At 44.2% G+C, this 24,064-nt stretch overlaps 1 protein-coding gene across 2 annotated transcripts in view; it reads right to left on the reverse strand.

The window, feature by feature from the left end:
• ACVR1B (activin A receptor type 1B) overlaps positions 1 to 23,863 on the reverse strand; it is a 43,072-nt gene extending 19,209 nt beyond the window's left edge. Inside the window, exons 1-3 of one of the 2 annotated variants that reach the window (XM_053556402.1) lie at positions 23,691 to 23,863; positions 2,979 to 3,218; positions 1,942 to 2,190 (exon numbers count right to left, since the gene is read on the reverse strand). In XM_053556402.1, the coding sequence (XP_053412377.1) occupies positions 1,942 to 2,190; positions 2,979 to 3,218; positions 23,691 to 23,781 (580 nt within the window). In that variant the 5' untranslated portion in view covers positions 23,782 to 23,863. Of the gene's footprint in view, positions 1 to 1,941; positions 2,191 to 2,937; positions 3,219 to 23,690 lie in introns of those variants that run through there. The other variant, XM_053556403.1, reaches the window with a different exon arrangement.
• Between the last annotated feature and the right edge of the window lie 201 nt (positions 23,864 to 24,064).

Below are 24,064 nucleotides of genomic sequence, written 5' to 3' on the forward strand. Positions count from 1 at the left end.
ACCTGGGCCCGCCTGTCTTTTCCTATCCCCCCACACCCCTGCATGAATACACCATGCTGATATCGTTATCCTAAGTTCCTTAAATACATAGTGGGTCTTCACGCCTTTTTACTCAAGGTATTTTCATTAGCCTGGAATGTTCTCTGCCCTCTTGTCTCTCTTAAAAGTACCAACTAATTTGTGTGGCACCTGTGGCTCAGTGAGTAGGGTGCCAGCCCCATATACCAAGGGTGGTGGGTTCGAACCTGGCCCCAGCCAAACTGCAACAAAAAAATAACTAGGTGTTGTAGCTGGCGCCTGTAGTCCCGCTACTCGGGAGGCTGAGGCAAGAGAATCACTTAAGCCCAAGAGCTGGAGGTTGCTGTGAGCTGTGACGCCACAGCCTCTACTGAGGGCGACAAAGTGTGACTCTGTATCAAAAAAAAAAAAAAAAAAACCCTCATTTTTCAAGACTCCTTCAAATATGTCCTCTTCTCTGAGACTCCTCTCAACACTCGCTGTCTCTTCTAGTCAACCCTGGGTTAGTTTGCTTTTAATTTTGTATCCTATATCACCCAAAAGATATTTAGCTTATATTTATTAAAATGAACTAAAAGTTGTAAGAGCAGAAGAGACATATCACTTTAAAAACCACCTTATTAAAAAGCTAATTCTTTGAGAGCTCTGTATATTCTGAATGAAGGATGGACTAAACCACCCAGACAGAAATAATTATTAACCATTTTACTCCAGACAACTAAATAACCACCCTGGTCCTTCCATAGCTTCAGCTGCTTTTTATCTTAAACAGACTCTGGAAAATCCCATTTACTCACTTCTAGCAGCAAATCAAGTCCCCCAGCCAGTGAGGCAGTTCTAACCACTGCCCTACCTCTTTCAGCAAGAACGAGCCCTAGATTTCTTTTCTGTTTCTAAAAATATGCAGCTTTTAAATATATCCGTCATTTTGGTGCTCTCTCTGCAAAGCTTAATAAAAGCAAAACTATTGAAATTCAGGAGATGTCACAGCTCAAAGTGCTCCTTGTGTCAAGAAAGAATGTCTGACCATGACTGATGGTATAATTTCCTTATAGAACAACAGTCTGTCTCACAGCAAGGAAACATACACAAAAACATACCATTCTCACAAATAAGATCTTGTGTGTTTTAGCTGGAATGACAACAGTGATCTTTGTGTATATTTTCTAAGAATGAAATACCACTGTCACTAAAATAATGATTTATCTTCATTAAAAAATCTTTTGCAGTCACGTTTGCATCTAATAGCTCCCTGAGCTATACCCTGACACCTGAATAACCCAATCCCCTTTATCTTAAATTCTGGTCTCACGCCAAGGTCCAATGTCTGGTTCAGTTCCCTCATTGAGACAGACTCGGTCAACAACGGGCCGTACAGGAAATGATGCTGATGCTATGCTGGAAGCCCAAGTTGCCTTTTTTTAAACCTACACCAAAAAACCCTTGGGCAACTAATACAAGTCAATCATTCACCAAATCCCAACTCAAGACTTCACTCAATGTCCTTAAACTCCCCTTGTGGCTGCTCAGAGATCAATGATTAGCTGTCACCACCTCACAGGAATCCAGCACACTCCTGTTTCTCAAAAGGGGCCCTTAAATTGAGCACTCCACTGCTCAGGTGGAACTGGCCAAATTTTAATAGCTGTTATGTACAGCTATAAGACTCAAAGAGAGGCAGGGTTTCTGCAATGGAGAGTTTTGCACTAGATCACTAGAATCCCAGGGAATGAAAGATTTTCTGTGAACCCATTATCTTATTATATGCCAGACTCCAAAAGGAGGGGGAATTATGAAACCAAATGACTCAATGCTGGTAGAAACAAAGGCAGGGCCTTCTGGCCCTCTTCATACACACTCTGTCTTGCTGGGAAACCGTGATGAAAGCCGACAACAGACATGAGATCCTGGAGAACTCAATACCTGAGCCAGACCCTGAAGTGGAGAGATCGTAGACAAGATCCTGGAGCGTCTTGTCTTTGGAGAGACACATCTCACATGAGGGATCCTCCATGTCCAATCTCTGGCGGTTGTGATAGACACGCTGATGATAGTTAATGACAAGGAAAACAATGATGATGATGAGAAATAGAAGGAACACTGGGCCGGCAATAATGCCTACCAGCTCCACAGGGCCCCACATGGAAGAGTGCTCAGGCTCCTTGAGGTGACCTGGGTCAAGTGAGAGAAGGGAGGGAAAGAACAAGAGTGAAAACAAGGGAAGGCCGTGCCCTTACTTATCCCCAGCATCCACCCCACAGTGACAGACACTCCCTTCTCTCTGGATACATTTAGGTTCTTTTGCTCTGTCTGGTCTTATTGGGTCTACCTGCCCAGATGCTCTCAGATGCCAGACTCCTTCAGTTAAGGTGCCTCTTTCCATCCACAACCCACTTTGCAATTTCATAGCATTTCATGTTACTGTCCCCACCTCAGGCCACCAACAGATGCCAGTTCCTACCCTTCAACTTACCAGAGCTCCTCTAAGCTCTGCTCTAGTCTCTGCCTCCTTTGAGCCCCACAGTAATACCTTCTAAATGGCGGACCAGCAAAGAGATGGTCTATGGTATTCTTTAGTCTTCATCACCGTCCTTTTCCCATTCTAGCACCTCCTCACACCTGGCCATCACCCTCCCCTTCACTTGGCTCTGGGGCCATCTTCAAGATGGGTCTCACATCCTCCTGTGCCTAGTCCTTTCAGTCTTCACCACGCTGAGGTTACTCAGCCAGTACCCAGAATAAGCTAGCAGCCCCAGAACTGACTTGAACATTTGCCTCCCTCATCCTTTAATCTGCAAAACTGACCTAGAGGAACCCTGTCCCTTGTCACCTAGGGAACATCCAAAGGCACTTTCACCTATCATCAAACCAAGGGATTGGGGTAGAGTAGAGAAGTGTGAAACGACAGGGGTGCCCTACCTCCAAGGTGAGCCAATAGTCCAACAAGGGCGTCCACTCACCACTGGGCACCCTCAGGTCGATCTTGTTGCAGAAGTCAGTATAGCAGCAGTGTGTGTTGCGCAGATCCTCCGAGCTCAGGCAGTAGAAGGGCTTCCCGGCAGGGACCAGTTCCACTTTGGGGATGCAGGTGCGCACATGGTGCTCCATCCCATCCAGGTTGAAAATGGAAACCATGCAGGCCCCATCTGTTTCACACGTGTAGTTGGCCTGTAGGCAGCTGGTGCACGCACACTGTAGAGCTGCAGGGAATTTGGGAGCAGACATTGACATTGACGGTGAGATCTTTTCCAGGTCCTTTTCCAAACTTAGAATATAATCCCTTAGCATACATGATGTTCCAAAATAAGGAGCCTTTATAGAGATGGGGCCAGAAAGACATCTTCAACTGGGATGCATCTTTCACCTGTTCATTCGGCTCACAAGCAATTTGGCAGCACTGCCATTTTCCTCTACAGTGCTCTATTTTATGCTTCTGAGAGACAAAGGAACTCCCTTTTCTTCAAACTGAGATGCCTGATAGGAGGAAGCCATCTTCCCTTTGGATAATACAGGACCCACACCCCTACACACACTCCATGCAAAGCCGCTATCACCAACCCCATCTCCTTCTGCAGGCACCAGGCCTGCCTGCAGCTTCCAGAATGCAATGTGCGCGCTCTCACACATTCTGCTGCTGCAATGCTTTTTTTCTGCCTTATTCTTACAAATCCTTCAAAATTCAACTCAAATGTCACTTCCTTTGAAAAGCTTCCCCTGACTAGTCCATTATCACCCTCTGCCTTTAGTCAACTGCTCCTCCCATGAGAGGCAAAAAGGATCTCCTCCTCCAAAGATAAAAATTTGGGTGCCTATTTCATAAACGTACTGTGAGGACTAAGAGAGGTAATGCCCCCCCACCCCCCAAAAAGTGCTCATTAACTCACCCAGAAAGGCCCCTGAATAGCAGACACACACACACACGATATTTTTTTCAAATAGTTTACACAATCACCTCTGGGATTAATAAGTTTTACTGGGTATGTATCATACATAAGTGTGTCCCATTTGACAGGAAATTACTGTAAATGAATTTGGCGCCTCTGAAAGCCTGTTCAGCAGCCCTGGAATCTGAAATCCTTTATTTATCTGACTAACAAGAATAGCGCAGACAGCAGCAGTTGGTTCTCTCCAACACTGTCTCCCATGAGACTAACCTAGCCCTGACCTCTCGGGATGGGCAGGAGTGTAGCTCTGGCCACCAGAACACTGAGGCTGGGACTCAGTGCTGACTGCAGCATTCGTTATCGGGAGATGGAGGTGCTGGGGCCCACTGAACCCCAGACCACACACTGAGGGAACACTATCTGGATGTCAAATGGGAATATGCTCCCACTAAAGCCCCTAGAAAAGAGACATTTATGACCAGCCCCATGAAAAGCTACCCTGCCATAATGCACCCATTCAGGCTGTAAATAGTCTATCTCCGTCTCTTCCTCCAATACTCTGGAAGGCATCTCTTGGCTTTCAAACTCAAAGACAGATTCTAAATATCTCCACAACCAACTCTTTCCTAAGGCTTTCTATAAATGAGACACCCCCTTGCTATTCCCACCCCCCAAAACAAAGGACAGACGGCATGACAGTAGACAGACAGTGTGGGTCCTCGCTGTATGGCCTGTTGTTATTTTTTCATACTTGATCAGATGGAGAAATTCCAAAACATGAAGCTACCTGCTGAAGAGTATGGGTAGTGTTATTTCTTAAATGCAGAAAGTTAAAGTAGACACCTGTTAGACTAGGATCCAAATCGTACAATTTACTTTTTTTAAAAGTAAATTTCTCCTGAAGTTCAGTTCTAATCCTTGTACACAAGAAAGACTAAGTAACCTAATTTTTCCTCCCCAAACCTTTATCTGCTCCTTCTTTTATTCTTTTTGCTTTTAAATATACTTCTGCAATTCTCAGAATACTTGCGTCTTTTACGCATGCTGGAATCCTATTAATACAAGACAGGTAACTCCCATTCCTGTGTTATTGGGGGCAATTGGGCACAGCAGGGGTTCCCATGGACAGCATATCTTTCGATACATGGGTTGTGATGTCCAGTAAAGAGAACAGCATTGGGTCTATTTTGGGAAGCAAGAAAGGGAAAATTAACAACTTTAAGAGAGGACTATTCTGAGCACAGTGAGACACCTAGGGCCAAACCCACAGTTGCCTTTCAGAAAAGAGCTCACTTCAGAGTCCACCAATTAGTGGGGCAGAATAGGCAGGAGCCTCCAATTCCAGATATTTATGCTCCTTTCCTTGGTTCACGGCCTCTTTCACAGTGATTCATTCTGGAGAATGAACACACCCACACGTGGCTCATTATTTTTGGGAAGTACTTAAACAATCTTGTTGTAAGACAGGAAAGAACAAAAGTGGTGAAATCTATGCTAGACAGGATGAAGAACGGAACTGGGGGCTGGGCCATGTGGGTTTGTGATAAGGAACTGGGTGAGTCCCTGAGCCTCTCTGGGCCTCAACTGCCCCGCTGGAAAACACCATACATCTTACAGACATGGTCTGAAGATTAGCTAAACATCTATTAAGTGCTGTGGGTCCTCTGAGAAAGGCTCACCCTACATATACCTGTATATTTACAGATGAGTAAAAAGTGTGAGAAAGATATATATATATATTTTTTTTTTTTTCTTTTTAGAGACAGAGTCTCACTTCGTTGCCCTTCGTAGAGTGCCATGGCATCACAGCTCACAGCAACCTCCAGCTCTTGGGTTTAGGCGATTCTCAGCCTCAGCCTCCCAAGTAGCTGGGACCACAAGCACCCACCACAATGCCCAGCTATTTTTTATTGCAGTTTGGCTGGGGCCAGGTTTGAACCCACCACTCTTGGTATATGGGGCTGGCACCCTAGTCACTGAGCCACAGGCGCCACCCGAGAAAGACATATTTTTTAAGATAATCATCACTGCTGCCCACACCCCTGAAAAAGTTTGAATTGGCCATCTCTGGGAGCCATACCAGATATCACGGTACCCAGAAAGGTCCAAATACCAGCTCTAATATTAATCACATGACCTAGATCAAGTTATTAACCTTCTTGTACTCCAGTTTTCTTTCCTTCTTTCTTTTTTTTTTTTTTTTAAGACAGACTCTCACTCTGTCACCCTGGATAGAGTACCCTGGCATCATAGCTCATAGCGACCTCAAACTCCTGGGCTTTAGCAATCCTCTTGCCTCTGCCTCCCGAGTAGCTGGGACTATAGGTGCCAGCCTCAACAGCCGGCTAGCATTTTTCTTTTTTTTTCCTTTCTATTTTTGCAGAGATGGGGTCTCACTCTTGCTCCAGCTAGTCTTGAACTCCCAAGCTCAAGCAATTCGCCCCACTCAGCCTCCCAGAGTGCTGGAATTATAGGCATGAGCCACCCTGCCCAGCCATCTGCCAGTTTCCTAATCTATAAAGTGGGAGTGTTAATAACTACAGTCATATATTACTTAATGATGGGGACACATTCTGAGAAATGCAATGTTAGGTAATTTTGTTGTTGTGTGACCCTTATAGAGTATGTTTGTACACAGACTCAGGTATGTAGACTACTACACACACAGGCTATTTGGTAGAGCCTGTTGCCCCCAGGCCACCAACCTGCATAGCATGTTACTGTGCTGAATACTGTAGGTGACCATAACACATGGTTAAGTATCTCTGTATCTAAACATAGAAAATGTCCAGTAAAAATACTGTGTTATGATCTCATCGGACCACTGTCATACATGTGGGTCCACTGTTGCTAAATGTTATGTGGTGCCTTGACTGTAGTTCAAAGGACTGTGTAAGAATTATATGTAATAGTATATTTTAAAAGTACTTAACAAATAAGTGTTCAATACATATTCATTTCTCCTCTCAATGTAAAACCTAAAAACAAAACAAAAAATACTACCCCCTAATTAGGAAGTGGCAAGTTTCAGCAAGAAATTACAGTTCAAGTCTCAGCTCTACCAGTAACTAGTCTCATAACTTCGGGCAAGTTACTTAACCTCTCTCAACCTCATTTTCCTCATGATTAACCAGACAGAAGGGAATGAACCAGATGACCTCTAAAATCCTTTCCAGTTGTAAGTTTGAATCTAGTTTTGTTTTTAAATTCACAGTGTTTTGCATCATTGATCCAGCAGGGGAATGATTCCGCTTTGTCTTACATACTTTTTCCTTTTTTTTTTTTTTTTTGTTTTTTTGAGACAGTCTCATTCAGAATGCCATGGCGTCATAGCTCACAGCAACCTCAAACTCTCGGGCTTCAGCGATTCTCTTGCCTCAACCTCCTGAGTGGCTGGGACTACATGCGCCCGCCACAACGCCCAGCTATTTTAGAGACAGGGTCTCCCTCTGGCTCAGGCTGGTCTCAAACCACTGAGCTCAGGCAATCCACCTGCTTCCATCTCCCAGAGTGTTAGGATTACAGGTGTAAGCCACCATGCTGGGCCCCTTACATGTTTTCTCCAAGTAGCTGGGACTATAGGCACCCACCATAATGCCCTGCTATTTTTAGAGATGGAGTCTTGCTCTTGCTCAGGCTGGTCTCAAACTCCTGAGCTCAGGCAATCGACCCACCTCAGCCTCTCAGAGTGCTAGGATTATAGTTGTGAGCCACTGCACCCAGCCTCTTTTCAGAAATTTTTTCATTTTTGTTTCTTTAAAGAGACCAGGTATCATTCTACCACCCAGGCTGAAGTACAGTGGTGTGATCATAGCTTACTGCAACCTCAAATTCCTAGGCTCAAGAGATCCTCCTGCCTCAGCCTCCCAAATAGCTAGGATTAACCAGCAAGCACGATCATGCCTGGCTAATTTTTCTTATTTTTCTGCATCTCATTATGTTGCCCAGGCTGGTTTCAAACTTCTGGCCTCAAGTGATCCTCCTGCCTTGGCTCCCCAAAGTGCTGGGATTACTGGAGTGAGCCACTGCTACCAGTCCCTAAAGATGGACACTTTGGCCAATCTTCTAATATTTCATTGAAACAAAATATGTGATAATCAAATTATAAAAATATCTGAATTTACTATAAATTTTAGTACACTACATCACAAATACTAAATTCAGTTCTTTGACAAGCTAATCTGACTAATGACAACAGCCTCTTATCTGTTTCATAGTGGTTCATCAGTTTAAAAAAGTCTACTCATGTGTATACAAACAATACATACCTCAAACTCTCCTTATTCCATGGTTGAAGAGTTACATAGTAGAAACACAATTTGGAAAACCAAATCACACAAGTAACAAAACCATTCTACATATAAACAAGTTAGAAAGGGGTCAGAACAAAAGCCTCCCTAGCATAGACTTTAGTTATTAACTAAACAAAACTAAACAAAAGCTGGGCAGGGGGGTTGTGTCTATAAATTCCAGCACTTTGAAAGGCTGAGGTAGGAGGACTGCTTGAGCCCAGGAGTTTGAGACCAACCTGAGCAACACAGCAAGACTCTGTCTCTATAAAAAAATTAAAATAAAAAATTTGGGTGGCACCTGTGGCTCAGTGAGTAGGGCACCAGCCCCATATACTGAGGGTGGCGGGTTCAAATCTGATCCCGGCCAAACTGCAACAAAAAATAGCCAGGCATTGTGATGGGTGCCTGTAGTCCCAGCTACTGGGAGGCTGAGGCAAGAGAATCGCCTAAACCCCAGAGCTGCAGGTTGCTGTGAGCTGTGATACCACAGCACTCTATGGAGGGCCATGGAGTGAAACTCTGTCTCAAAAAAAAAAAAAAAAAAATTATGTGGGATGCAGTGGCTCACACTTGTAAACCTAGCACTCTCGGGGGGCCAAGGTGGAAAGACTGCTTGAGCTCAAGAGTTTGAGAACAGCCTGATTGAGAGCCAAGACTCCTATCTCTATGAAAATTAGAAACATTAGCCAGACGTGGCATCACACACCTGTAGTCCCAGCTATTCAGCAGGCTGAGGCCGGAGGATTGCTTGAGTCTAGTTTGAGGTTGCAATGAGCTGTGATGACACCATTGGACTCTACCCAGTGTACAGAGTGAAAGTCCTTCTCAATAAAAAATAAAACAATTAGCTGGGCATGGTGGTGAGCACCTGTAGTTCCAGCTAGTCAAGTGGCTGAGGCAGGAGGATCACTTGAGCCCAGGAACTGGAGGTTGCAGTGAGCTATGATGACCTCACTGCACTCTCGCCCTCCATGTCTCAAAAAATAAATAAATAAGTAAATAAAACAGCATTAATGTACACAGCTATGATTTAATAAAAAATAAAACAATAAACCCACCTAAAGACAAAACCACCTTGGCAGGATCTGAACATGGTTCCAACGTATCATTAGAAAGTGGTCTGTGGTAGAACGTAAATTTGATTCATGAGAGAGGTTGTGAGAGAGGCTGACAAGTCTCAACCTGGACAGACGCTGTTGAGCACATATCATGAAGGCATCTAACGCCGCTGGGCTCAGAAAAGACAGGCACCCAGTGATGCCCCGGCTTACTGGGCACTCCCAGGAATTCCCAGGGTTAGACTCAGCCACTCGGCCGAGTGTCAGATCAAGACCAGGAATGAGGTGAGTGATGGCACACCCTCAAAAGATAAGAGGCACCTACAAAACATTTCACACTATCCTAATAGATGAAAGTCCAGGAAATGTCTACACTTTTCGAAGCTATGGATTTCACATATGTTAATTACTTCCTAGGGAAAAGAAATTTCATAAATTTCACACGAGTTGTAGAGCACTGTCCTGTTCAGGTACACTAAACTTGCCTCTTTCAAATTCCATCAGGCAATCTTCACTTCTAGAGTATCCAAGGGGGTGGCCCAATCAGCCTGTGTTGGCCTTACTCTTTGTGATTTCATAACTTGGTCATACACTGCCTCTCAGCCTTCATCCTTCCAGATGAGACCATCCAACAGACAGGCCACCTCCCTAAGGACAGCCTACTACAACCAGGATTATTTTATTCCTCCCTGGACCTTACCTAATGCTCTAGTTTCCTTGGGTGTAGAACAAAGACTGTAACCCTGCACAACTCTGATTTCAGGATCAGAGACACTAGCTTCATATCAGGGTAGGAAGTTTTCTGCTTTGTTTCCCATAGGGAAACTGTATAGCTACAATGTGTTATTTTACCAAGAGTTTTCATCATTCTCTCCTGCAATCCCCACAGGATCACAGGGAACTGAGGCAGGTGCAGCTGCCCTACAGCCCAGAGAAGCAACTAAGAGGTTCCCAGATGGCAAACTAGCAAACCAGAGAGCCACATCTCCAGCATAGGTCTCTGGACCCTAAACCCAGTGTTTTTATCACACCACCACATAGCATTCCACAACATTCTTTCTGACAACATTCAGCACTCCCAGCCCTCAGAATCACAGCCACACTAGGAACTTGTTCAGAAGGATCAGACTCTTTGTCCTATGAGTATTATTTACATCACCCTGAACACATTCTTACTCTCACAGCATCAAACGTACGCTGACCAAAGAGCCTCCCTATGCCTTTCCACAACTTATCTCCAGGGATTTAGTGCTACAGCCTGAGATAACAGTGCCACTGAAAACCTCCAAGTTCCATCATGAATTTCTTACTTCATACTGGCGACTTTACCAAGATCACAGAATTAGCACTTTACCCCTACTGTATTTTTTAAGACAGTTCTTAGTTTCAGAAAGTTTTAGAAATGAAGTCTCACTATGTTCTTCATAGAGCTGGCTGGAGTGCAATGGCTATTCACAGGTGGGATCACTGCCCTCGAATTCCTGGCCTCCCTCACAAGATCCTCTAGCCTCAGCCTCAAGAGTAGCTAGGACTACAAGTGCATGCCACCACACCCAGCTAAGACAGCTCTTTACACACAGTGTCAATTCCTTTAATCCCTTTGTACTTTAAAATAGCTACCTTGTACAGAACTTATTAAGGTCTTTAAAAGTCCAGATCGTCTTCCCCTTTATTCAGATGCATATTTACCTCCTAAAAAAAGTTCCAGATTACTAGAATGCCTGGACCTTAGAGAAACCACACTTTTCTTCTCTGAAGTGGGTAATAATGTTTTCTTGGGTTCAGTGATGCTAACGTTTATTATACTGGAGATCCCACTAGCATAGCAACCACAGTCTCCTTGGGAATCTCTTTATAGACACGAGTAACAGGTTAGTCTAACAATCTTCTGATTAAAATGCCATGTAAAGAAACCAACTGTATTCCATTCACCTCTGTATCTTCACGTTTGAATTATAATAGGCCCACACTAAATATGTGCTCCAAACATGACCATTTGGTTGAGCACCATGGCTCATACCTGTAATCCTGGCACTTTAGGAGGCCAAGGCAGGAGGATCGCTTGTGGCCAGGAGTTTAAGACCAGCCTGAACAAGAGCAAGACCCTGTCTCTCCTTCAAGATGGAAGAAAAAGAATATTGTTCCATATGGCTGTGTAACACATTACCCCAAAACTTGTGACAAAAACAAGCATTTATTCTTACTAGGATTCTGTGGGCAGGAAGGTGGGCAGGGCAGCAGGGACAACTTATGTCTACTCCACAGCATCTGGGGCGTCACATGGAAGACTTCGAGGCTGGGGCTGGAATCATCCGAAGACACATCACTCACACCTCGCAGCTAACGCTAGATGTTGGCTGAGAGCCTTTGTTCTTTATGTGGTCCTCTCCAAGTAGGTTGACAGTCCTTTACGTGAGATGTGTGGGATCACAAATGTTTCAGATTTCTGATTTTTTTTTTATTTTGTAATAATTGTATATACATACTGCTCCAATGAGCATTTCTTTTGAGTATGACCTTAGAATGTGTTGGCACTCAAAAAGTTTTAGGTTTTAGAGCATTTGGGATTTTGGACTAGAAATGCTCTGTGGTCCCTTTGTGTGGGCTAGCCTTGAGCTCCTTGAAGCATGATAGCTGGCTTCCCCAGAGCAAAACCCCAAAAAGAAAGAACCAGACAGAAAACTGTATCGTTTTAATGGCCTTAGAAGTCACAGAGCACCACGTCTGCCTTATGCTACAGGTTGATGCAGTCAAGGCCACACCCAAACTCAAGGGGGAACAGGGACAGACCCCATCTGTTAGTGGAAAGAGTGTCACAAAGTTGCATTGTAAGAACAGGATGGGATGGGAGATACTGTTGCAATCACTTAGGAGATACAATTTGACACAAGACCCACTCCTTTAATTTGTTCTAAAACACCCATTATCACACCATTATCACTACTTAAATTCAGAATAAAGTAGCATTTATTGCAAAATAACTATGAAGACAAGATTGGTTTTAAACTTAACTTTAACCACCTCAAGAGGTATCTAACCTCTACAACTTATTTATTCGAAAGAATTGGGGGATGTTTTTTCATAGTAAGCTTCTCAATAAAAACGGAGGAAATAATTCTTCTGGTTTTTCTGCTATCTTCTCTATCACTGAGAACACCTTTAGGGAGCACCCTAACCCTAATCTCAAATCCTGGGCTCCAGCAATCCTCCCGCCTCAGCCTCCAGAGCAGCTGGGACTACAGGCACGCACCACTGTGCCTGGCTAGTTTTTCTATTTTTAGTAAAGACAGAGTCTCACTCTTGCTCAGGCTGGTCTCAGACTCCTGAGTTCAAGCAAGATACCCACCTCCACCTCCCAAAGTGCTGCATTTTCTTCATTTTTTTAAAGACAAGGTCTCACTCTTTTGCCCAGGCTAGAGAGCACTAGCATAATCACAGCACACTGTAACCTCAAACACCTTGGCTCACATGATCCTCCTATCACAGCCTCCAAAATAGCTGGAATTTCGGGACTACAGTGCCACCACGCTTAGCTAATATTTTTATTTTTTGTACAGATGGGGGTAAGGGTCTCACTATTTTGCCCAGGCTGGTCTTCGCTTCAAGCAATCCTCCCCTTTTAGCCTACCAGTCAGGACTCAAATGCATTTCAAATTTAAATGTAAATCAAAACCACAAAGAGATACCACTTCACACACACTAGGAAAGCCATAAGAAAATGAAAAAGAAAAGTGTTGGTGAAGATTCAGAGAACTGGAAACTTGTACCTCAGTAATAAGCATGTAAAAGGGTATGCTGCTGTGGAAAAAAGTTTTATCATTCCTCAACAAATCAAACATAGAATTACCATATAACTGAGCAATTCTACTTCTAGGTATAGACACAAAAGAATTGAACCATGCTCAGCTCAAAAACTTGTGCATGAATAGTCCTAACTGAACTATGTACAATAGCCAAAAGGCTGAAACAACCGAAATGTCCAAATGATGAATGAATAAACAAAATGTTGTCTATTCATACAGAGATTATTCAGCCATAAAAAGAAATAAACTACTAATACATGCTACAATACGGATGAACCTTAAAAACAGTATGTTAAGTAAAAGAAGCCACATTCCATTTATGTGCAATATCCAGAAAGCAGATTAGTAGTTTGGTGGGGTGGAAGGCTCAGGGAGGAGCGTGACTGGTTAATGGGTACAGGGGTAATGAAAGAGTTCTGGGAATCAGATAGTGGCGATGGCCTGTACAACATTACGAAGGTAAATAACATCAATAAATGGCACACTTTAAAAAGGTCAAAATGATAATTTTCTGTTATCCATATTTTAACACAATTTAAAACTACTACCATAAATTCATATTTGCAGGCTCTACGCCCAAAGCACGAAGCACAGTGGTTATGGCGCCAGCCACATACACCGGGGCTGGCAGGTTCGAACCCAGCGTGAGGCCAGCTAAACAACAATGACAACTGCAACAAAAAATAGCCAGGTGGTGTGGTGGGTGCCTGTAGTCTCAGCTACTTGGGAGGCTGAGGAAAGAGAATCCACTTAAGCTCAAGAGTTTGAGGTTGCTGTGAGCCGTGACGCCACAGTACTCTACCGAGGGTGACATAGTGAAACTCTGTCTCAAAACAAACAAAAAAAACATATTTGCAAAACAGTGTGTACAATATAATCTCAGTTACGAAAACCTAATCCATGCACAGGAAAATAAAATGGAGGTACTGCGTTTTTCAAACTGTTTTCTTCCTGAATCCCTAAGTGTTCTACAATGTCCCAGGAACCTCTGAACTTCATAAAGAGGGAACCAGGGCCCTCTTTACCGTGTTCTCACTGTATCTAGCGCAAGCCTGGCAAATAACACTGTGCTTAATAAATCTTAGCCCAATAATTTAAGGGACAGAGGGTGACTCTGCCAGAGTTGCTCAGCTTTTATTCATTTTATGTTTCTACATTGTCATTTTTAAAAGGGTCCCATTGTTTTAAAAGGCATCATTTGACAGCTATTGATATAGACAATTGCCAAAATGTTCATGAAAATCTGAATCAGGTTAAAAAATAGAGGTGTCTGACACAAAACTGTCAGAAAATAGAGGTAATGTTTTGTTCTCTTGGGGGAAAAAAGGTTGGGAAGGCAGTAACTGGAAACTGATGTTATTATACCAGAAGCCAAAGTTCCAATCAGCCTAAGTATTAATAATAAAATCTTGCAGCAGTAAAGCAATCACACACTATTGGTATACACGCACACACACAGAGACCCACGTTATAGTTTCACTTTTCACAATTATCAAAATTAGATTAAAAAAATTAAAGCTAACAAAAAGCTTTCAAATATCCAAGAGCTATATACAATAAAGTCAAATTTTACATGTGCCATTGGTGGGATCTAGGAAAGGGAAAAAAAAGTACTGGTAAAAAGCACTTATGAAAAAATATAACTGACTTAATAAAGGAAGCTATTTGTATGAGGGGGAGGGTGTAAGAACCACAGATTTAACAATAAGACACTTGATAAGCTTGGTATTTAATTCTGATCTGGGAAAAGGTCTTGGAATAGGGTTTGCATAAGAGAGAGGTGTTTGAAAAGCCAGCTCCACACCATATCCATTCTGCAAACTGCCTTTCTGACATTCTACTTGGAGACAAACCCAACCCTAGAGAGTTGTTTAAACAAGTTCAACATTAAGCCTCCGGTCCAGAGAATGAAAGCTTTGTTCTCACTCAAAAGGGACGTTTGATGTTTAGGCTAAGGAGGCCTGTCATTGCAACTTAATTTATGGCTGACTGTAAATACCTGAACATCTAGCAAGGGCCCACCTGCTACCCCAAGAGACTGTGAAGGTATAACTGGAATGAGTGGTATTGTTACGAGGGAGTGTGTCCAGTGTTCCTGGGACCTGAACTTGTTGTGTACTCAGCGGTCATACTTAAGACTACCTACCAGGACTTGTATTTCTTGTTAGCTTTCAGTTTATAATAAAAGGTAAAACTATTCTGTTTTCTGTCTTTGCTGCATCTAAATAGACATGCTGCTGGTTCATTAGGACAAGGAAGGATATTTATCACTGGTATTCTCTTCCTGACCTATTTACTGTACTATGGATCAGTGGAGAGCAGACAGCGTATGTCAGTTTTGAGTGAAAAGAGGCATAGGAATGACTGTTTCAGGCAATTGGGACAATGTGGGGGGAGAGGCGGGGAAGAATCAGCCAAACAGAATAAAACTAATGAGGTTGAGAGATCAAGTTCATTTGGCTGGAATAAAATGGGTAGGTGGTAGAATAAACACAGACAGAAGAGATGAGGTAGGAAGAGAGATTATTATGGTCCAAGAAACTTACAAATAAGTGTTCACAACTTTTTTTTTGAGACAGAGCCTCAAGCTGTAGCCCTGGGTAGAGTGCCATGGCATCACAGCTCACAGCAACCTCCAACTCCTGGGCTCAAACGATTCTCCTGCCTCGGTCTCCCAAGTAACAGGCACCCACCACAATGCCCGGCTATTGTTTGGGCCTGGGCTGGATTCGAACCTACCAGCTCAGGTGTATGTGGCTGGCGCCTTAGCCACTTGAGCCACAGGCGCTGAGCTAAGTGTTCACAACATTTTTAAGTGACTGGGATAAGAAAAAATGTAGATGTATTCACACACAACACACAAAGAGATGATAAAATTACAGCGGAACATAATCAGAACATTTACCTATGATTTTGCTGAGGGAAAAGAAATTAATGAATTCATTAAACAAATTTATTAAGTACTTAAAATGTATAAGACTCAGCGAAAGGCCAAAGCTATAAGAAGGATAAGTCAGTTCTTCACATCAACATTTTGTAGAAACAAAGACAGGGGTTTGGCCTGTAGCACAGTGGTTACGGTGCCAGCCACATACACTGAGGCTGGAGGGTTCAAACCTGGCCCGGGCCAGCTAAACAACAATGACAATTGCAGCAAAGAATAGCCGGGCGTTGTGGCAGGCACCTGTAGTCCCAGCTACTTCGGAGGCGGAGGCAGGAGAATCGCTTAAGCCCAAGAGTTTGAGGTTGCTGTTAGCTGTGACGCCACAGCACTCTACCCAGGATGACATAGTGAGACTCTGTCTCAAAAAAGAAAGAAAAGAAAGGAAGGAAGGGGGGGTTTGGATGTCAGATTTAGTAAACACTGACTGAATTCGATTCAATCTAATCTACTCCAAGTATAAAAGATAATTACAAACACACACTAAGGTAATATATGAGGATTTGGGCAAAGTGAGTTCTCTAACTACCCCCCCCCCCAAAAAAAAAGAACAGAAAAGAAAAAAAGCTTCAATTCCCAAACTTAACTCAAATGCATAATCCCCTTCACCCGCCAAACACCCACAAATATCTAGGAAAAGATTGCAGGGAGATGAAAACCACATTATCCGGGGACTTCCTTTCATATGTGAGCAAAGAGATTGCTGGGCACCAGGTCTCAAGTACCCTCTAGCCTACCTTGAGGTATTTCTCATTATTTCCCTCTCCTGCCTTTCTTCCCTTCACCATCACCTTCTGACTCATCTTCACCCCACACGCACATCTTTTAAAAGCACCCCTATTTTTTACTAGTTCACAGTTTCTGTAGGTCAGAAGTCCAGGCACAGCATGACTAGTGTCAGCTAGGGCTGTTTTCTCATCCAGGGCTACTTTCTTATCTAAGATTGGGTCCTCTTCTAGCTTTCTGCTCATTAGCAAGATCAGCTGCCTTGCAAATGAAGGTCTAAGGTCCTACTGTCCTCCTAGCTAGCTATCAGCTGGGGGTTATTCTCAGCTTCTGGAGTTGGCCTGCAGTTCCTTGCTTGTTGGGATAGGCAGTTTATGACAGAGATGTGTGCCTGCTTCTAAGCCAGCTGAAGAAATCTTTCTGCTTTTAAAGGAGTTCTATTAGTTCAGGCCCACACAAGAGACTAGGTGAAGGTCAACTGATTGAGACCTTAATTACACATGCAAAGATTAGTGTTTGAATAACTGGAGCAGGTAAATGAACACCTAAGGCTGGGAATCTTAGGCAAGTGGGGAGCAGAGGGTGGGCTGTGGTAGGCACACTTTATATTTGTTTACTGTCTATCTCACTTGCCAGAAGGTAAGCTTCAAGAGGAAAGGCAGTTTTGTTTCCTTTGGTTTACACTGTATCCTGAGCACCTACAACAATGCCTGGCATAAGGCAGGTGCTCAATAAATATGGGTTAAGAGACCCTTTAGCTCAGCACCCGTAGCTCAGTGGTTAAGGTGCTGGCCACATATACCAGGGCTGGCAGGTTCAAACGTGATCCAGGCCTGCCAATGACAACTACAACAAAAAAATAGCTGGGCCTTGTGGCAGGCACCTGCAGTCTCAGATACTTGGGAGGCTCAGACAAAGAATCGCTTAAGCCCAAGAGTTTGACGTTGCTGTTAGCTGTGACACCAAGGCACTCTACCACAGATGACATAGTGAGACTCTGGCTCAAAAAAAAAAAAAAAAAGAGACAGAGACTCTTTAGATCACCACTGGAGGTACTCAACACACATACATATGTTTAGTTTGCAGTATGAAAATAAGACTTTTTTTTCCACTATGTTGCCCTCAGTAGAGTGCCATGGCTTCACAGCTCACAGCAACCTCAAACTCTTGGGCTCAAGTGATTCTCTTGCTTCAGCCTCCCAAGTAGCTGGGACTGCTCCCAGGCACCTGCCACAACGCCCGGCTATTTTTTTAATTGTAGTTGTCATTGTTGTTTAGTAGGCCTGGGCTGAGTTCAAACCTGCCTGCCTCAGTGTATGTGGCCAAAACTCGAACCACTGAGCTACAGGCACGGAGCCAGATTCCATGTTTTAATTTACCTGCTCACTAAAATTCGTTTCTAATGGGTGGCACCTGTGGCTCAGTGAGTAGGGCACCAGCCCCACATACGGAGGGTGGCGGGTTCAAACCCAGCCCCACCCAAACTGCAACAAATTATGGCCAGGGGTTGTGGCAGGTGCCTGTGCTCCCAGCTGCTCGGGAGGCTGAGGCAAGAGAATCGCCTAAGCCCAAGAGCTGGAGGTTGCTGTGAGCTGTGACGCCAAGGCACTCTATCAAGGCACTCTAAAAAAAATAAACAAATAAATAAATAGTTTCTAACCCCAAAAATCAATGCTCATGATACTTTCCTGGTCATTCACAGAAATGCATGGAACAGTGAAGAATCTGTACCAGGCATGCTCCCAACTGAGGTCAAACAAAGCAACACTCTACCTTCTTATTTCAGCTCTCATATTGTAAACAAGCATCCTTTTTGCAGTATGGTTAGTGCCTTGTTTTTTTGTTGATTATTTTGCTGTTTAAAATCATCCCCACACCTAGGGTTCCTAAGCACAAGAAGATAGTGATATGCCTTACAGAGAAAAATCATGTTAGATAAACTTGGTCAAGGCCTGAGTTAGTAATGATGCTGTCAGTTAAGTTCAATGTTAATATATCAACAATATTTACTAAATAAGATGTCTTTAAAACAGAAACACGTGTGACCAGAGGCTCACAGGAACCTAACTCTGTATTTCTCCTAGGAGGCAATGGTTCAGGATCTGTTAATTTGGCAGCAACTTTGTAGGGCTACTGCAAATAATAAGACTTGACTATATTAGCCCCATTTTATAGATAAAACTGAGAAGTGTGAAATGGCAGCTCTAGACACACTATAGTCATCATCCTGGTTTATTTCTTTCACAGCCCTCATGACTGTTAGCTGTGTTTACTTATTTTCAGTATAATCCACTGCAATTGTAAATTCCGTAACAGTACAGATTTAGAGACTTTTGTTCATCTTGTTCCGTGATTTCCCCATGCCAAAAACTATTCCAGGCACATACCCAACAGGTAACAGAATGAAAAAAGAAATCTCCTATATGTAACTGTAAAAATTAGGGGTGATGTGACACGTTAAAGGGAAAGACCACTTTCATTATGTTAAATTCAAAAATTTAGCAAGACAAATCCAAGTTTAAGACTGGGTAGAGAAAGTAGAAAACCAAAAAGACCAGAGTAGCCTGAAGTGGTGCTATCTCTGAAACCCAGAAAGCAGATAAGATTGGCTGGGATGGAAACTTCATAGCGAAACCAAACTCTGGAGACTCTACAGAGGGAGAGAGAGACATTCTCTGAAACAGTACTTTTGCTTGGTGTTCCGTTTATCCATAATGGAGAAGCCAGCAGCCAGAGAGGACACACTAGAGCAGAGATGGTGCCTATGAAACCCAAGATCATGTTAAACCATGCAGGAGACAGAAAAACTGAGAAGAGCAAAAATCCCAGAGCAGGTATTTGAACTTGGTCATGAGGCAATGGCTGCAGAGTGAAAGAAATTCAAGTTAGACTGGAGGGCAACACTGGGTCTGAGGCACTGACTACTTACAAGGTTTCCGCATTCCCAGCCCAGGAGGAACTGTGGGCTGTGGATGCCTGCAGCACATCCAACAGCAGAGGGACTGATGAGAAAGAGGACTCTAGGATTTTCTTTTTATAAATACAGAAAGGAAAAGGAGATGAGACCCTCTTACATCAACTCCTACTACATCAGACAAATACTACAAAAACTCAAGACAAAGACATGGGATTCCAGAATTAATGTTCACTGCTGTTCTGAGTAAAATATGAACAGTAAACAATAAAGATTTTAAAATTAAAACAAAAGACCACTTCAGTACTCTAATTTAACCTTCAAAAATAAAGATAACCTAAAGCGCCATGAACTGAGAATTCCATTCCACCTCAACACCCTGTACTCCTGAGTTATTATGAGAACAGACTGCAACGCAATTCAACTCATGTTCCAAAATGCAACAAGCCGCTTCAACAGGACATGCTGAAAGAAGCAGCACGTCTCATCATTTACTGATTCATATTTTGGTAGCAAGGTTACAATTAGCTCACCGGTGGAGAATAAACCTATTTATAACACAGCAGTCCACCTGAAAGACACAATCATCTAAAAAGGTTTTTAGAGGAAAATAAAGTGCAGCTTCTTCCTGTACTGACTGCAGATTCCCAAGGTCCTTTCAGATGAAGTCCTCAGTCTAACCTTCTTGTGTTCACAGTCACCATTCTGGCCACCTCTCAGCCTCCATGTTCTTATGTAACATTTACATAGTGCCATAAACATACCCAGAGTTGCGTAAGAATTAAAACGTTGCCAAACCAATAAAGCCTAAAGCAGGTCACTCCCTCCAGACTGCCTTTGATTAGCACAGGTATGCTGCCTGGTCTACGATGCCTGCCAGAGACAAAAATTAACTGGAGGAAATCTAAAACAGGTCTACAAAAAAGCACAAGAAGAAATTAACCACACTGTGACACATGGTACATCTATCAATCAGAGTATATTATTCTGCCCCATAAGATAAAAAGTAACCCAACATTGCTTATTCACTGAAGTCAGAAACTGTGTCTAAAAATACCTCCCTGCCAACTGGCTATCAGTAAGTCAGTCTCACAAATGTCCCAATAAGAGTGACACAAAATATTTCCTTACTTTACAGAGGGAAAACTGAGGCAGTCAAAGAAAGGTTAAGTTACTTCTTCAAGGACAAGTAAGAGACCGAAGTCTAGGGCTGAAAACCAGCCTCCTCCCTCCATCTGGCTCTAACCTTTAACCAGAGTAGCCATTTTAATATGTTTTATCACATCTGTTTCAGGAGCTGTTTAAACAGAACTTATCAGAGTTTCTATTTTCTTCTACAAGAGTTCACTTCCACTGTATTTAAAATCCATGTCCACTCAACAAAATTATAGGACTTGGCTTGAAATTAGATTTTTAATCTGTTCAAAGAAATTCAAAATGTTCCTACGAGCATAAAATGTCTCTCTTGTTGCTTTTGTCTTAAAAAATGAATGTCACATTCTACTGCTACTAATTCAATTTTACATTTTTAAATACTAATGTGAAAATTCCAAAGCTAGGCCTTAAAACGTGGTACACCTACCAAATGGATGGTGTTTCTAATTTAAACTCACTCTCCCTATCACTGGCCTCTTACTAAGTCCTACTTAATTCATTAATTAACAGAAACACCTATCCCTTACTGGCCTTATATCATGTCCAACTTCCAGGTATCAGGGCTAGTTCTGCCACTCCTCTGGCCCACACAGGGGAGCCTATATAGGAAATGCAGGGAGGAGGGAAAAAAATCAACTTCTTGTTATCCGACAGCCTTTATTTTCCCAGAACTGACGTTTTACTTTAAGTCTTTTGCAACAGTGGTCTCCATAACATGCACTATTGGCAACTAGATGTGTCCCGGAAAAAACTGTAATGTCTGGCCAAGAAGTTTAAAGGCCTTGGAGAATGTTTGCTGGACACACAACCTAATTTCCAATTACCAAAAAAAGAAACTAACTTCCCATTATGCCCACCCACCTTCACCCCAACAAACATGCATTTTAGGAAGGTTACAAAAAAAATGAACTCTGCCCCATTTAGAACCAGTTGGATTATCAATTAAACATTCTTAACTAGGCTCACAAGAACAACCCTAAAAACACTACACCAAATCAGTGGGGAAAGGACTGTTAAAAATCTCGGATATATTAAGGGCAGGATCAAAATTCCTGTGCAAGGAATTTAAAGATTTATCCATACATACATACATAAAAAGACAAACCTGAAGGTTGAGTCTTCTTTCTCTTTTACTATCCCCCTAGAGAACATTATGCTACACGTTCCCCAAAAATGGCCTATAATAAAGGCCCAGTAAACATCCTTATTCATGAAAATCATTACCTCACCGCAAATGTCAGGCTCTGTTCATATACCTTCATAATGTTTATCAGACTCCACGGCAGACACCCAGCCCACAGAGCAGCGAGGCCCAAGAACACACACGAGGTGCTTACCAGAAGCATTAGCCAGTGAACAAAGACCACACTGCACAGGATACACCACTGGGAACAAATATCAAAACCAGAGATAATGAATTTGTTTTTGAGACTCCAAAGTGGCATGGTGTCTTTTCTTTATTGTCTGGTTTTTAAAGAAGCCTGAACCCACCTGAGAATCATTAGTTTTAGTGGAGAGGAGAGCCTCAGAACGCACACTTGATCTCCTATTGCTGGAAGGTTAGGGGCTGCTGAGAAGTCAAAGCAGCAGGCTTTGTACATCGGGAGAGAATACAATCCTGATCATCTTTCCCAGATCCATCTGTGGGTCAATAATCACTTCAATACAACTGCCAAATATAACCTTCATCTGCTACCCCAATGCCAAAACACATCGAAGATGACTCTCTTAAATGAAATATTTTAGGGTTTCATCTGCTCTTCTCAGCCCCCAAAGCCTCATAAACAACACACCCAGTGGAGTGTCCCACAGAATGGTACCCACTTCTCTAGTGGGAAGGGTGGGGGTGGTGTCAGGCAGCAGCAGGCTGTGGGGGTTGGAAGGCAAGGGGTGTGTGAGGGTGAGGGAACTGGGGGTGGGGGGAGGTAGGGCTGGTCTGCGGGGGACAATGTGGGAAGGTAAATAAGTACTGACCAAGGGCTGGAGAGACGCCCCAGAGGTGGGATCTTTAAATAATCTTGGGGGTTGGAGGCAAGTTCTAGGATTTCACCTGAAAGGCATCCACAAAGTGATTAAATGAATGGGCCCCCTGGGGTGGGATGGGGAGGCGAGAAGGAAAGCAACTGCCCCTCGATTCAGACTAACCCTTGAGGAACTAGGTTTCATAGGGTTAGAAAGACTCCAAAGCCAAGCTCCAAAAATGTTTAGGGGCCTGCCTGTCCCACTGCCTCCAAATAGCTTCCACAGGACATGTGTGCAGATGTGGGGGGGTTCTACCCCACTGAACTCAAGGGACTTAGTGAAGGGGAAATGTGATTCCCTTTCCCAGAACATTAAGGAGGGAGGGGGAGAAACACCTTAAGTGCAGAACCTGAAAGGTTAGAGACCCCTTCCCCTGTGGCCAGAGGTGCGCAAAGACTCTCACCAGCAAGATAACCTCACAGAAGCAGAGACCCCACTGTCCAATCCCCACAATCTTGGCGGGAGAAAAGACACCCCCAGGAGCATCTGTAAAGAGGGAATAAAGCCCCCAGACCCTGGACACGCCGAGGGGCAGAAACCACGGACCTCCAAATCGTGGGGAAGGAAACCCAGATTCCCCTCTACAGAACATCAGGGTGCAGGGAGCGCGACCCCCGAGAGCCCCCCGAAACCAGTTCGGCACGGAAGAGGGCTCGGGTCCCCAGGGGCCCGGCATGAGCTGGGTCGCGGCTGAGCGGCAGCGCCTCAGAGGTCGGAGGAAGCTGACAGAGGGTCACTCCGACTGCTCCGCGCCCCCCGCCCGGCCATATTGTGCGCGTGGGGAGGGGGCGCACGGTAGCCCAGGGACCGCGGCTCAAGGCCTCGCCCTCACCCAACCCTCTCCATCCCGGCCTCCGCCCCACGCCCCGAGACTCACCCTGGATCCCCCGGGGCCCGGGCCCGCCGCTGCCAGCGAGCAGGAGGACTACAAGGGGGAAGAAGGAGGAGGCTCCGGCCGACTCCGCCATAGTAACCGCCGCCGCCGCCGCAGCCCAGCAGCGCCCAGCGCGCGCGCGCGCCCCCGGCGCCTCCCCTCCTCCCGCGGCCCCGCTCCCGCCTCCCTCCTCTCCGCCCGGCGCCGGCACGTGCGCTCCCGGCGGAGCCGGCGCCGCGGCCGCCGCGCGCGCCCCCGAAGGGCGGGGCCGGGGTGCGCGCGGGCGCCCGCCTTAAAGGGGAGTGTCCGTGTTAAAGGGGTGGGCGGGGTTCGCGCCTCGGCCAACGACACGGGTCGGTGCGGAGAGAAGCGCGGAG

The sequence above is a fragment of the Nycticebus coucang genome, chromosome 12, assembly GCF_027406575.1.
Source record: "Nycticebus coucang isolate mNycCou1 chromosome 12, mNycCou1.pri, whole genome shotgun sequence".
Classification (NCBI taxonomy): Eukaryota; Metazoa; Chordata; class Mammalia; order Primates; family Lorisidae; genus Nycticebus; species Nycticebus coucang.